The sequence below is a fragment of the Choloepus didactylus genome, chromosome 5 (genome assembly GCF_015220235.1).
Source record: "Choloepus didactylus isolate mChoDid1 chromosome 5, mChoDid1.pri, whole genome shotgun sequence".
NCBI lineage: Eukaryota > Metazoa > Chordata > Mammalia > Pilosa > Megalonychidae > Choloepus > Choloepus didactylus.
Genome location: NC_051311.1, coordinates 87,374,201 through 87,387,821, shown reverse-complemented (window position 1 = coordinate 87,387,821; position 13,621 = coordinate 87,374,201). Strand labels below are relative to the sequence as shown.

Below are 13,621 nucleotides of genomic sequence, written 5' to 3'. Positions count from 1 at the left end.
AAGGTGAAGATGGAGTAGTAATCTCTAAAAGTAATGTAAATGATCAAAGATTTATACACTGAGGTTATACTAGTAACAATCCAATTTAAAAATATACAGTTTATGGTATAATTGCCTTAGATCAATCTGATTAATATTCTGAATAAGTGAATAAAATGAATACATGAATACCCAAATGAATGAATACTGAAGTCATAACAATGTTTGATATCTTGAGATGTTCATAACAATTGGTAATACACAAAGACGACTTGAATACAAACAAACTAGTTGAAATTCAATGTGGTTCACAGTAAAGAATGCAGAGATTTTCTATTTGTAGAACAAAGAATCTCAACCAAAAACATGTATGTGACTAAAATTTTCTCAAGTGCAATTATCAAGGCTTTAAAGAAGAATATATACTTTTTACTATGTAATTCTTTCCTGCCCACTCCCCACTCCCTGCATTTTTTAATGTTTGGCATAAGCGTACAACAAACCAGAATAGGATACACATTTTTAAAAGACCAATTTACACACATTCTATTTAAGAACATACAACTACTTATAAATTTAGCCTTTTTAAAAAGCATCTTTATATAAAACAGTGAGGGGAAAATCCCTGCTATACATATGAAGCACAGTTTAAGCCCAATACAACTGACCAATCAAAATTAGTGAATGCACTGCATCTCTCTGCAGTGGAGAGAAGCGACAAGGTAGGCTGTCATTCTGCAAAAGCTGCCCAGAACAGGCTTTCCTCTGAAAAGCAGTGCCATTCCTTTTTAGAAAGACTGAATCTAAATGTTGTCTCTGGAGACAAGAAGGCTTCAGTATGTTAAATTACTTTCATTATGTATTTTCAGACTCTTATTGATTTCACAGTAGGAAGAGTGAGAGACTGCATCAGCCTCTAAGCAGCACTACATGTTCCATACATTAGCAGTACTGCTGAAACAATGGCACAGTACAGACACATATTTTCATTAAGGTCATTTTCGAAGAGATGTTTATGATCCTCTTCCCCCAGTCCTCTACTAACAAGTGAGCAAAATGAATCAATCAAAACTGGAAACGCTTCACTACAGCAAGAATTTATCAAATCTTTAGCGGAGGTAAGATGTGTTCCTTATTATAGTATACGGCTGCTTTTGAACTGGCATAGTGGGGTAAAATTACTTTGAAAATTTTCAGCTTCGATTTTAAGTTTGTTTGTTTAATTCTACTAATTGCTAAACATGTTTTTTTAGATCTATTTCTTTTAAGACATGATATGTTTTCAATGTACTTCTTTTAGGATGCATTGTAAATACAAAGAACACTGTTAATTCACTGTGAAGACATCAGCTTTTAAGTCACTTCAGACATACTAAATATTCTTAATGTTTCTCAAGTGTTCAAGAATGTTTATATTTCTTTAAAGAACCTGATTTACTATTTAGCTATTACTTATTACTCAATTTTAGGATAAGTTTAACATTAGGTATGTCCATTAAAAATGATCCAATGTACAGGTACATTTTTGCATTACCTTTTACATTTCAATCACATGGAAAATTAATCAATGGAAATTTATCATGAAATTTGTTTTACTCAGATAAATTCAAACCATGTGCTAATCATTAAGCAAAATACAATATTCTTACAGAAGGAAATGCTGTTTATTACAAAGACACAAGGGAATGACCGTATGTTTAGTATATGCTAATTGCTCCTAATCTCTGAAAATATAGGTTTAAGTTCTAAAATGAGAGCAGAAGTTAGTAAAAAGAAATATATAGCTTTCCTCTCGTGGTTATATTTATAATGTTAACTCTCTTATTAAATAATACATACAATCCTTGTTAGGAAAAGGGAATATTTATCTAAAGAAATCTTTAATTTTATGCATATGGTTCTCATACTGTTTGCTTACTTTGATAACAAATACTGTATGGTTTTAAAAATAAACAAAACCAAAGCAACTTTCAACTAATTGGAAATTATCAGAGACCCTACTTCTTAATTTTTTTTTTTTTTTTCCTTTTTCACAAGGACCCACAGCAGCTAATTCAGTATTTACAACTGACAATATGAAGAATGCAACTGATCGAGTACCATCGTAGCTGTCTGAGCCACGAACTGCAGGATATTCTTAACACATGATTTTAAGACATTAAGGAGTTAAAACCAGGGACTAGTCTACATTACTGCTGGAATATAAAAAGTCAACAGTATCCTAAGAAGATGCTAGATAAAATAGTCACAAAAAGAAAAACAATATAACTGTAAAAGCTTGAAAACAAAATGGTGAGCATTTTAAAGGGAGATTTTATACTTTAATACACCGGAATTGTGGAAGCTGATTATTGAAGAAACAATGAAGCATGAAATTCCAAAAGGAGAATGTACATACTTTACCAGCAAACTAAATGAAGATTTAACAAGTGTTTTTTTCACTAAATATTCAGATATTCATATCAATTGATATGACTAATGGATTTTTCTATCTGAGGTTTATGGCCAATTATGTATCCTCTTCTAATGAAAACAAACCAAATTAAATAGCAGATGGTTTTTATCAAAAGAACATGGACTGGATTTAAAATATAAAGCAAGTTATATGATCAAGAAATTGTTTCAAAATAATGAGGACTGCTAGAGAAACAGATTTACAGTTGTAATGAAAGAATGTCTAAATACATTTTAGAAGCTAAAAACCTCATGTTTCCTTTTTTGTTTTCACATATTTTGGAAAATAAAGAGACACTATCATATATTCCCTCAAAGGGAAACATCATTCCTATCATTTGAGGAAGTTTTCTCTTGATCACGACTTTTTAAAGCAAAGCAAACAACATTTTATGTACTAGTCTTTAGAAATGCATCAGCCAACTAAATCTCACAATTCATGCAGTTGAAGTACTGGAGAGAAAATGAAAGAATTCCTACAAGAGATGAAATTAAACACAGCTACTTCACTGATGTCAGGTGAAAACTCACGTCAAATATCTGTTAATGACATCATGTATCAATTTGTGAAAAACTGTCATAGTGAGCCAAAAGGCCCATAAGGCAACAGCAAACAGGTAGGTCAGAATATGCATGCACCTCATCACACTGTTTAAAATTTACAAAAGAAAAAAGCCTTGCTCTAAAGGCGATGTACTTTTCTTAATTATCTAACTTGACATTTCTGCTTTATTTAATTGTGAATCAAACTGATGTGACAAAGACTTGATGTTTAATCTGCCAGTTGAGAAAATTTGACACATTAAAATTTTCCATTTTTATAGGATTTCAGTTTCAGCTAAGACCGTCACTTGAATAAATGTCCCTAGTAATGCTTTATACCATGCTCAAAAGAAATCAATGTTATCATTTGTGTTTCTGAAATTTTATCCCAAAAATAACATACATAAATAATATTGTATCCTAAAATTCAAAGGTTACATCAAGTGAAAGGTTAACATGAATTTTGAAAATTAGCTTTTGTAATGTATATTTGAGTATGATTTTGCAGTCAAAATACTATGCTTAAAATGTGAAATATGGTTGGTTGTATGATTTCATATTTTAAACTGAATATACTGATTACTGAGATTTTAACCCAGAAAACCAGACATTACTTTCATAAATTACTCTCAACCCTGATATATTAAAATACAGATTTGCATGAATTAGAAAAAGGCTGTTTTTTTTTTTTTTTATTTTCCTCAAAATTATACACTTGGTGATTTATACAAAAGGTTTCACAGGTAATGTTTAACTTAAAAAGCTTCCTCAAAAAATGGGCTTTGGATACTCCTTTTCCCTAGAATTTCAATTTTTTTTTAACTTTAAAAATACTGTTTAAAAAATAAAATCAACTGATATATTCTTTTAAACCACTTCAAAATTGACTATCTCTCAAAATGATATTAAATTTCAATTTTCTCCTTCCACAAAACGCAAGAGGGCATAATCACAAAATAAATCATTTATAGGCCTGAATTGGTGCTCTTTTACAAAGCTTTGTGGCTGATTTTTACTTTAACACCAATTTCTTCTAATTTTTATAATAACACATTTGAAAATTATAAAGTCCAGTGAGCATTTTCACTGTCATATATGAAATACTTATTTTTATATTTCTGTGGGAAATAACTTCACATACCCCCAAGCATACTATACTATTGACTTCTGAATATGAATTTCAATTAAGAACATGGACAAAACAGCTTAAAACAAACTGGTGCTCTGTACCATTTATCATTTTAAAAGAATACTTGTCCTGTTTTTTGAACTCTCATGGGAATAATTACACCTATGCTAATTATGTTAGAATATATTAAAAGAGCATTTATTTCCCACCTACTCAGAATGTTTTTAAATGAAATTTTAAAACACTTGGGTTAAAATTAATTTTGCATATGGAAATTTTTTTATACAAAAATATATTTTACCTCAAATAATAAGCTTGAAAAACCTAAATGAGGAAAACCTTTTTTAGTATATTAAATATATGGGAATATATTCACCATATGGGAATAATCCCCTTACAGGTATCTCTTCAAAGGCAGAACCCAATTTTCTTTTATACCAAGAAAACAATGCAACCTTGATGCTTCTTAATTTTACAGTTTTCCATTAATAGTTTACAAACTTAAGAATTAAACCAAGTACACAATAAAAAAGATTTTTCACAAAGAACAAATGTTTTACAAGGATCACATGAAATTGCCAAATTTCAAATAGTTTATTCTATTTCACTTTCTAGGGAAAAAAACAACTACTGCAAAAGAATGTGCTTTTCTCCCATTCTGGAAGTCAACATGCAGTCTGAATCTAACATTACAGTACGAGATGACATCAATGACATCAACACCAATATGTACCAACCACTATCATATCCATTAAGCTTTCAAGTGTCTCTCACAGGATTTCTTACATTAGAAATTGTGTTGGGACTCGGCAGCAACCTTACCGTTTTGGTACTTTACTGCATGAAATCCAACTTAATCAACTCTGTCAGTAACATTATTACAATGAATCTTCATGTACTTGATGTAATAATCTGCGTGGGATGTATTCCTCTAACTATAGTTATCCTTCTGCTTTCACTGGAAAGTAACACTGCTCTCATCTGCTGTTTCCACGAGGCTTGTGTATCTTTTGCAAGTGTCTCAACAGCAATCAACGTTTTTGCTATCACTTTGGATAGATACGACATCTCTGTAAAACCTGCAAACCGAATTCTGACTATGGGCAGAGCTATAATGTTAATGATATCCATATGGATTTTTTCATTTTTCTCTTTCCTGATCCCCTTTATTGAGGTAAATTTTTTCAGTCTTCAAAGTGGAAATACCTGGGAAAACAAGACACTTTTGTGTGTCAGTACAAATGAATACTATACTGAACTGGGAATGTATTATCATCTGCTAGTACAGATTCCAATATTTTTTTTTACTGTCATGGTAATGTTAATCACATACACCAAAATACTGCAGGCTCTTAACATTCGAATAGGCACAAGATTTTCAACAGGGCAGAAGAAGAAAGCAAGAAAGAAAAAGACAATTTCTCTAACCACACAGCATGAGACTACAGACGTGTCACAAAGCAGTGGAGGGAGAAATGTAGTGTTTGGTGTAAGAACTTCTGTTTCTGTAATAATTGCCCTCCGGCGAGCTGTGAAACGACACCGTGAGCGACGTGAAAGGCAAAAAAGAGTTTTCAGAATGTCTTTATTGATTATTTCTACCTTTCTTCTCTGCTGGACACCAATTTCTGTTTTAAATACCACCATTTTATGTTTAGGCCCAAGTGACCTTTTGGTAAAATTACGATTGTGTTTTCTAGTCATGGCTTATGGAACAACTATATTTCACCCTTTATTATATGCATTCACTAGACAAAAATTTCAAAAGGTCCTGAAAAGTAAAATGAAAAAGCGAGTCGTTTCCATAGTGGAAGCTGATCCTATACCTAATAATGCTATAATACACAACTCTTGGATAGATCCTAAACGGAACAAAAAAATTACCTTTGAAGATAGTGAAATCAGAGAGAAATGTTTAGTACCTCAGGTAGTCACAGACTAGGGAAAAGTCTAAGTTTCACCAAATCTATGTTCAGACGAGTTTCAAATTTAAATTGTAAAAAATGAAATTACTGCCAAATATAAGAAAAAACATTTTAAGTATTATGTTGTAAATTTTCAATGTAAATGTCAATTAGATTAGATCATATATACAGTTCATTACTTAATGTTATTTGTTGCATGGCAGTTTGTTGAAGTAATATCATGTGTATGTTTTGTCAATAGTATGTCCACAGAAGACATTCATGTAAGTCATATTTTCTAAAGAATAAATACATAGCCTTAAAACAGTGTACAACTTTAAAATGTAACTGGCACAGGTATCCCTAATTTTTTTTATAAAGTACATTGCTCATAAGCCACAACTGAAGATATATATATATATATATATATAGACTGACTACTCAAATAGAACTTTAATATAAAAATCAAAATTATGGGTTCAAACAATCCAGGATTTCTTACACCACTATATTGCGTTTTCCTGGACAGCCCTCTTGTGCTATTATTTGATGCACCAAAAAACTGAATTGTGTATGAAACTTAACCGTTCTTTCAGTGTAGAAAATTCTAAGATTGTTATCAGGATTCTAAAATTCCAGGACCAAAACACAAACAACCCTGTATATATACAGGAAGACAGGAATTATTTGAAATTCAAAGCTATTATCATAGTTTAAAAGTTTGATTTTCTAAAATCAAGGGCACTATGCCTAAAATATATAAATGAACCAAAAATAAAGAGAAGGAAGAAAACTAGAGCAAATAAGCCTCTTTTTTCCTTCTTCCCTTGACTGATACAGTATACTGGTAAAAATCAGTGCATCAAAATGAACTAATTTCCTCACTTTATTCAACTCAGCCTTACCTTATAATAGAAAACAACTATTCAAACCTGAATACCAGAAGAAAACCAAAAAAAGACTTTGTATCTCTGTAGAAAAGTCTAACAAAGCCAACTGTTTCTAATTTTAGATATACAGCAAGTTTAGAGTAATACAAGTTACACAATGTTCCTATGCTATCAGAGCTTCCAAGTGTCACAAAATATAATTCTATTTCCCCTCTGAAAATCATTAAAGCAACGATAAATCTTAACAATTTTTCTAATCTGTTCCATTTAATTTAATTTTAATTATTTCTCTCCAATCTTCAATACATGTTGAAAAACTACAAAATTACTAAAACCAACTAAAGATTCTCAGGATTGAGAATCTCAATCAACTATATAGGTATTCTAATTGTTATAATCTAACAACTATGAATGAATGCCAATATCACTGTATCAGAAAATTAGCAATAAGTTACTTAAAATAGGCAAATACTTGCTACCTTATAATTAGTTGACAACTTTTCATTCTATTTTTTTAACACTGTATTCAAGGAATCAACTAGCAACTCATTTTTAAAAGAAAAAAATATGTAAAACAATTCAATAATGTATTGCTTTTATGTCATCTAATCTAGTTTACTGTATACCCTAATCCTTGGTGAAGTGAGCAATATGTAATAGCTTGATTCCACTGAGGTTACATAGCAAATTAAATAGTGATTTATTTCTGATAATAATGCTAACATAATGTCAAATCCTGACAAAGTTCCAGTTTCCTCCTGCCTTACTTTTTACTATTTTACAGAATTAAAGAAATACTTCAATTTTACAAAATGTAGCATAGCAAGTAAGATTTTTTTTTTCAAACCCTGAAGAGAAATTAAGACTTCATGGATAAAGCTCTTAAGAAAATTTTCATTCAATAAATATGTTTGACACAGAGAATCTCCTACTATCTTAATTCGAAAAATGCTTAAATAATTCCTTTTAACTCCCAAGCATAAAACTGAATTTTTTTCATATTTAGTTTTATACTCTTAGTAAAAATTAGACTATTTTTAGAGTTTCGCTATTAAGAAAAAACCTTTTGTGTTTTAAATATTTTTAAAAATCAACTCTATAAGCATGCCAAAGAACTCAGGTTAAAAATAGATTTCTAATATATTTACCTAAGCTGCTTTCATGCCCTCTGTAATAAGAAATCTAACAAAATAAGAAGGTAAATGGCAAATATTATAATGTTGCTTTCTAAATTGTTATTTCTATACTTGACATTGGAGCAGACAATTAATAAACATTTTTGCCCACCTGTAACGATATTTCAGGAAAACAAAAGTGCATATATTACTTTATAACAAAGAAAATTCATACTTACTAGACAACTTCTAATGGCATGTTAATGTATTAAATAGTACGCAATCTGCACAAAATAACATTTGTGTTAAAAACTCAGCTTTCAAAAACAAATCAAATGTTTGCAAATACTGACCGTAGTTTAAATAACAGAATGAGAAGCTTATACACTTTATTAAATGTTTGTTCTATGAAATGGTGAATTATTTTTATTTTCCTCATGATGGCCTTCATCTCAATGTGTCAAATTTTCACTTTGTTTCAAAGAATTTTGCAAAAAAGAAATGCATAATTGCTAATTTTTCCTAACAGGAAATCCTGACATGAAAATTAAAAATGCAAAAGCGATAGAGGCAACAGTAAACTCGATATAGGATCCTTATAAAAACTTTCTATTTTTCTACCCATATGCTACAAATCACATAGTTACCAATATGTAAACAGTTAACAGGGTCAATTCTTCAAAATAGTAGAAATAAGAACTACTATTTCAGAAACTAATCGAAGATGTACTCAACAAGGTATGGAAATGTTTATTTACTTCTATGTTTTGTTTGCTAATTTAAGGGGGTTAATTAATCTACCAATTACTACCCAACAGATGTTCAACTCTATTATGAAAATTGAATTATATACAGTTATGCTTTTTAAAAAGTTGCTATTCATAACAGTTCTGTACTCTCCCACATTAAGTCAATTTTTAGGTATGTAATCTATTTTTGAAACCCCCAAGTAAAATTACAGCAAAATCTCAGTTCTCTGAACATTAAACTGAGACTTAAAGGTGAAAACCTTATAAGAAAACATGCCCCTAGTAAGGCTTTATTCCACAAAGTAATTTCAAGTTTACTTTCCAAAGTCAATATACTTTCAGTTTAATCATATTTTATGATTAAGTAAGGTTTGTAATTCAATTAATTTTGGGGTTCTTACAATGCAGAAGACATTACAGCAGATACTTTTAATTATATGGTGTCATTACCATCAAGAGCTCAAAATCTAAAATGAAGGTATTAAAAAGTATAGTAATACCTATAAGAGAAGGCAGGTTGTGGTAAATGCCTTAAAGAAGAGTAAGGTTATTAAGACATTCAAGAAAGTGATTATGTTAGATTCAAGAACAGCATAAACAAAGCATTGTTAAAGAAAGCTACTGCAGTATATTCTGGATCAGCAAATTGTTCCCATTAGAAGAAAAGTAATATAGCAGTGAGAAACTGATCTGGAAAGTTAAATTGGGGCCGTAAGGTATAAGGCCTTAAATAACAGGCAAAGACATCTGAGCAAGGGAATAACATGATTAGAAATGAACTGTAGAAAAATTAATAGAACAACATGTAGAAAGGATTGGCTAAGACACAGAAGATGGGAGTCAGTTGCCACCACCTTCAAAGATAATGAAAAGCATGGCACAATGTGACGGTAGAAGCTCTGCAAAGGAGTGGACAGATGTGACAGACAATGTGAAGGGACAATCAGACTTGCCTAAGGACAACTGGTATATGAGACTGAAGAATCAAAAATGGTGACCATAAGAAGGACAATAAGAAACTAGTTTATCCTCAATGATCTAACAGCTATTTAACTATGCCCTTCATATAATACATGGATGACTAAGGCAAAAACAATAATAATTTTTTTGGCAAAACAGAAAATTTAATTAAGTAGAATAAGTAACATTAGTCAAGAATGTTCTAGTTATTAGAAAGTCTATTCAAACTGAAAATTTCAAATTGTTGCTTTAAATTATGTATTTAATACTTAGCATATTGGTTTGTTCAGGTTCTTCATTAAACACTGATATTTTCCTCAGTAATATTTTTTATTTATGAAAAAATTATAAGCATTTAATGGAAAAAACACCAAGCCATATAAAGTGAAATAAAATACAAATATCATCCTTTGCTTTTTTTTCCTACTAATAATTGATTATGAACATCCATCCAAATCATTATATACATATCACTCTCATTTTTTTTTACTGGCTACAAAAAACCATTTTTTAAAAATAAAGAAATGACAAAGCATAGCAATATTTCTAAGATAATCTTGAAACAGGATCAAATAATTATGCCTATTTCTATTATAACTAAATAGCTTCAAGCTATATAGTTCAACATCATCTTGAAAAAGGTAAGTTAACTTGGCAAGTGTGAATCAGAAGGTTATTTTTCTGAATGGACGGAAGAAGGGGAAAAATATATAAAATTATATATTGCTTTTCCTCCTCTCCACTAAATAAAAAGAGAAAAAAAAATAAATTTTTAGACACTATTTTCTTCGGATCTCAGAAACAGGCACTTGTATGAATGTAGTTCCCTTAAGGGAAGGGACACTGCAACTGCAGTGATCCTCAAGAAAGCCAAACATGAGACAATTAATAATAAAGTTAAGAAGAAAAGGAGCTCAGGCATATTAAAGAGAGAAACAGAGGATGATAAAATCTAGATGTGTCAGGAAAAAGACCTCCAACACTCAGATGTTCAGCTCTTTAAAGAAATACAAAGAGAACATGGAATTTTGAGAGAGAGTTCATAGAAGAAAATTAATACTTACTTGAAGCCTGACTTTTTCCTAAAATGCATTCAAAACAATAAAAGGGGATTTTAAAAAAGGAAATGCCAGTTGACAGACTTCATAGACTTGAAATATAACAACATACATTGCATATGAAGAATTAAGTATTAGAACAATTCACAGACGTTTAGAATGGAGTGGAGTTAAGATGTTGAAACAAATGGAAAATTGGGCTCATCACTAGTACAAAAGCTATCACCTTTTAAGAAATATTCATTTTGGCAGAAGAAAAAGAACTGAACAAAATTAAACACAATGATATTTCTTGTCTTCTTGCTCATGATAAAACAACATGTGAAAATAATCCTATTCTATTCACACTTTTTTTTTTTACACACCTCTATTACCTGCATCATGGCTTTCAAGCATGACAGCTTTGTACTTCCACTAGCAAGTGGTAAAAAGTGCTGTCATTCCTGTCACTGCCACCAATATCAACTCCCTACCACTATCAAACCGTGAAACATCAAGTAAGATAAAGGAGGAGCGCTGCATCTGACTAGGATTGGGGTCCTTGTCCTCACCCTGCTTCCATGAAAGCATTCCATTATATACTTCTGAGAGCTATTAAGCCAGACAGACACAGCATATTCACCAAATTTTCAGGATGAAAAGAAAAAGAAAAAAGGATGATAACATTATGGAGAATTACTTTCCCTTGTAGACAGTTACGGATATAGAAATCTGAAAACCAGAAAATACAAGTCTGAAAAATCAGAAAATTTTTTTAAATTTAATAGTGTTTAAAATGTCACTGCTAACAAATTAGAGTCCTAGCCATATTAGACAGACTGTAGAAGTGAGAAGTACATGTACACATATATACACACACTAAAAAATCAGTCAGTTATATACACACAATCTTATATGTCACATATTTTGGGTACAAGAACCAAAGAAACATATTTAGCTCTAATATTATTAATTCCTTAAGAAAGGTTGAAATGTGTTCCTAAGTCTTAAAAACTTACTATCTTTTGATACTGATTTTTTCTATCACTTCTTATAAGAAAATACTAGCAAACTGAAGCTATGTAACTTTCTAAAACTGTCTCAAATTCATACAATAAAACTCTATACTACTACTGAAATCTTTCATAAAAATAAGCTTCAAAAAGTGCCTGATACAGTATTAGTGGAATTAAAAAAGAACAATTCTTAAATTTCTGATCCTACTGTATCTTGTTTTTTTAAAAGAGAACTTCTTAAAATGTAGTCCACATATCAGAATCCTCTATGGTGCTTGTTCAAAATGTCAATTTGTGGGCCTTGCCTCAGATATACTGAATCAGAATCTCTGGATGCAGCCCTCAAAAATCTACACTTTAATAAGTACTCCCAGGAGATTTGTGTGCTAAAGTTTAAGAGCTACTGCTTTACAGACAAGAAGATCAGACTACGTGTAAAGATGATATTCAGATAACTAATATATGAAAAGATACAGAAGCAGCTCTGAAGTTAATTTAGACCATACTGCCTCCTTAACGAATATTTTTAAAACTTACTTTATTTTAACTAATAAAATCGTAGTTGAATTGTAGATACTACAGTCCAGCAGGACATGAGTTTCCTCAAGATTAAAATTTTGTTTTTTAAAAGAAGTTATTTAACAAAAAGTTCTTATAAAATCAAACACACTTAGAAAATAAAATAACAGACATGGAAAATGACACCATGAAGTATTATTTATTTACTTTTATTTCACTCAACCAAAGTCCTCAGTTAATTATAAACTTGCACAGCTATTTTGTCATAAAATTATCACATACAGACCAGAAAGTAAGAACTATCCTTGAGCATTTTCAATATAATACTTCTATTAAAACATAATACGGTACATAGAAGACAAGAATACTTCTAAAGTGAATTTGCAACAAAAATAATGAAAACTCTTATTTTGTGAATCTTTTGAACAGATGTCATTCAAATTAGGTAAATTGGCTTAACAAACATTTTTCCTTTGTATGTCATCAGTAAGATTTAGGGGACATTCAGCTACTCTTTGATAAAGTTATGAAATCTTTAATTTAATTTCCTATTCTGTTTTATAACATTAAATAACACTAATAATTGATAAATATCTCAAATGGTAGAGCTGAAACACTACCACGGAAACATTTCTTACAAACTCTTTCACTAAAAACTATTTCCATCTACAGTGATATTATCTTGCCTTATAACTGTTGCTTTTTAACACTTTCATTAATTGAACCATAGAACCAAGCGATGACAACTTGGTATTAAAAATGGACTAATAGTGAATGCAACTTAAATAAAAACAGCTCAGGTGATTGGATATGGCCACCTTACCAAAAGACATTTACCAAATAAAATTTTCTAGGTAAAATACAAAGAATAATGAACTTGGTATAGAGTTTCCTGGAGTCTTACAGGTCTCCTGAAACTGTATGCAAATTTTCATGTGCATGTTGCTCCAGCCCAACTCAACTCCAAGACCAAAGAACATGCCAGGCAAAAAGTTCCCCATGAATTGTAATACGAACTTACAGGAGGCTTCTTCGCAACAGCAGCAGCTTGAGAAAGGAAGTCAACCATGAAGCAGAGAAAGAAAGTGCCTTCTAGAGTTCAGCAGAGCCTCACTAGATTTGGTTACGAAGAAATCTCAGCTGAGTCTCCTGAACGTTGATTACCAACAATGATTAGGTTCAACAACATTCAAGGTCTGTGCTCTGGTCAGGCTGGGCTGCTGTGTGCTCAAGGCTCCACCCTTTTCCCTAATGGGGGCAGAGGCGTTCTGACCCCTGGGCTGCCACACATGTTTATGTATATATTTTACCTGGAGCAAACATTTA

At 31.0% G+C, this 13,621-nt stretch overlaps 2 protein-coding genes across 3 annotated transcripts in view; one reads left to right on the top strand and one right to left on the bottom strand.

Annotated features, from left to right (window-relative positions):
• COG5 (component of oligomeric golgi complex 5) overlaps nt 1-13,621 on the bottom strand; it is a 518,626-nt gene that overhangs the window by 394,362 nt on the left and 110,643 nt on the right. The window lies entirely within an intron of this gene.
• On the top strand, nt 856-6,292 carry GPR22 (G protein-coupled receptor 22). Its single transcript, XM_037836386.1, has 3 exons — nt 856-1,097; nt 2,017-3,050; nt 4,721-6,292. Exon 3 carries the CDS (start codon nt 4,746-4,748, stop codon nt 6,045-6,047), a length of 1,302 nt encoding a protein of 433 aa, XP_037692314.1. The 5' UTR covers nt 856-1,097; nt 2,017-3,050; nt 4,721-4,745; the 3' UTR covers nt 6,048-6,292.